Below are 1,285 nucleotides of genomic sequence, written 5' to 3' on the forward strand. Positions count from 1 at the left end.
GCTCTAGAACTACCAGACGATACTACCGATGCAGATCGCGATACAGATCCCGATGCAGATCCTCTCGAACTATCATATCTGCTTTTCTTCTCTCTATCTCTGTCTCTACCAGAATCATCTCGTCGTACCTCATCTCTCCTCCTCCTGGTATCCTCGTACCTCGATACCGGTGTTGCCAAGTCAATCTCTATCAATCGGGCCCGCTCCACTAGCTCAGAGAACTCATGTATCCGGAAGGGTACTAGTGGATGCCTCAGCTCTCTGTTCAATCCTTGCAGAAATCTATAGCATTTTTCCTCGGGAGTAGGAATCAGATGAGCAGCGTACCTCGCAAGTGCAGTAAACTCGGCCTCGTACTGCATCACTGACTTGCGGCCTTGCTCCAATCTCATAAAAGCTTCCTGCATCTGTCGCTGAGCTGACGGTGGTACAAACCACATCCTGAACACTGCAGTGAACTCGTCCCAGGTGATCTCAGCATTAGTCTTCCCCTGGAATTTCTCTCTCTGCTGTCCAATCCACCATCTCTCCGCTTCACCCTCAAACAGAAATACAGCCAATGGTACTTTTCGATTCCCCGGACACTGCATGCTGTCAAAAATCTTTTCTATCCTCAGGATCCAATCCTCAGCAGCCTGGGGTCCCACACCTCCTTTGAACAACGGAGGCCTCAGCTTATGAAACATCTGCATATGTCTATCCACTTCTTCCTCTTTGCTACCACTCATTTTGCTCTGAGCATCCCCCATTACATGTGCAATCGCAGTAGCCAACTGCATCATACTCTCTGAAGGTACTGGGGCTGCGCTGTGTTGCTCATTTGGTACACTGGATTCTGCTGGATGATCCATATCTTTTCACCTGCACAATTCAGAACAAATGATACACACATGCAACGATGTATGCCAATGAAGCTCTTAAAGCTACCCAATCTACCCAATTCTCAATTCAATCCTACAACTCTGGTAACAATCCATTCTTCCAATAACACTGCTCTGATACCATCAGAGAGGAACAGTAAGGGAACGAGGTCTCACATATATTGAGGGTGTCTCCTATATCCCAAACAAAAGTATTCTCAATCGCTCTTTGAGCGCAAAAATGAGCTTCCTTGTTATATTCCCTATTAGTATGAACAAATAGGACCTTTTTTGGAATAAGTTTGGCCAACCAAGCTTGTCACCGTCCTCCGGCCGAAGCCTCCACATTTCTTGTTGCTTAAACTTTTGTATATGTTCCACCGCACTTGCGTTGTGCCCCTCAATAATAACCCCATCGACCTCAT

At 46.6% G+C, this 1,285-nt stretch overlaps 1 protein-coding gene across 1 annotated transcript; it reads right to left on the reverse strand.

Moving 5' to 3' along the window:
• Nucleotides 1-5: 5 nt before the first annotated feature.
• LOC114580885 lies at nucleotides 6-998 on the reverse strand (the record flags this gene model as incomplete). The annotated part of the gene is given in 1 exon segment (XM_028699721.1): nucleotides 6-998. A coding segment is annotated over 1 exon segment (846 nt), but the record flags the coding sequence as incomplete, so codon positions are not given.
• Between the last annotated feature and the right edge of the window lie 287 nt (nucleotides 999-1,285).

This window comes from Dendrobium catenatum, unplaced genomic scaffold, assembly GCF_001605985.2.
Source record: "Dendrobium catenatum unplaced genomic scaffold, ASM160598v2 fragScaff_scaffold_1374, whole genome shotgun sequence".
NCBI classification, from domain to species: Eukaryota; Viridiplantae; Streptophyta; class Magnoliopsida; order Asparagales; family Orchidaceae; genus Dendrobium; species Dendrobium catenatum.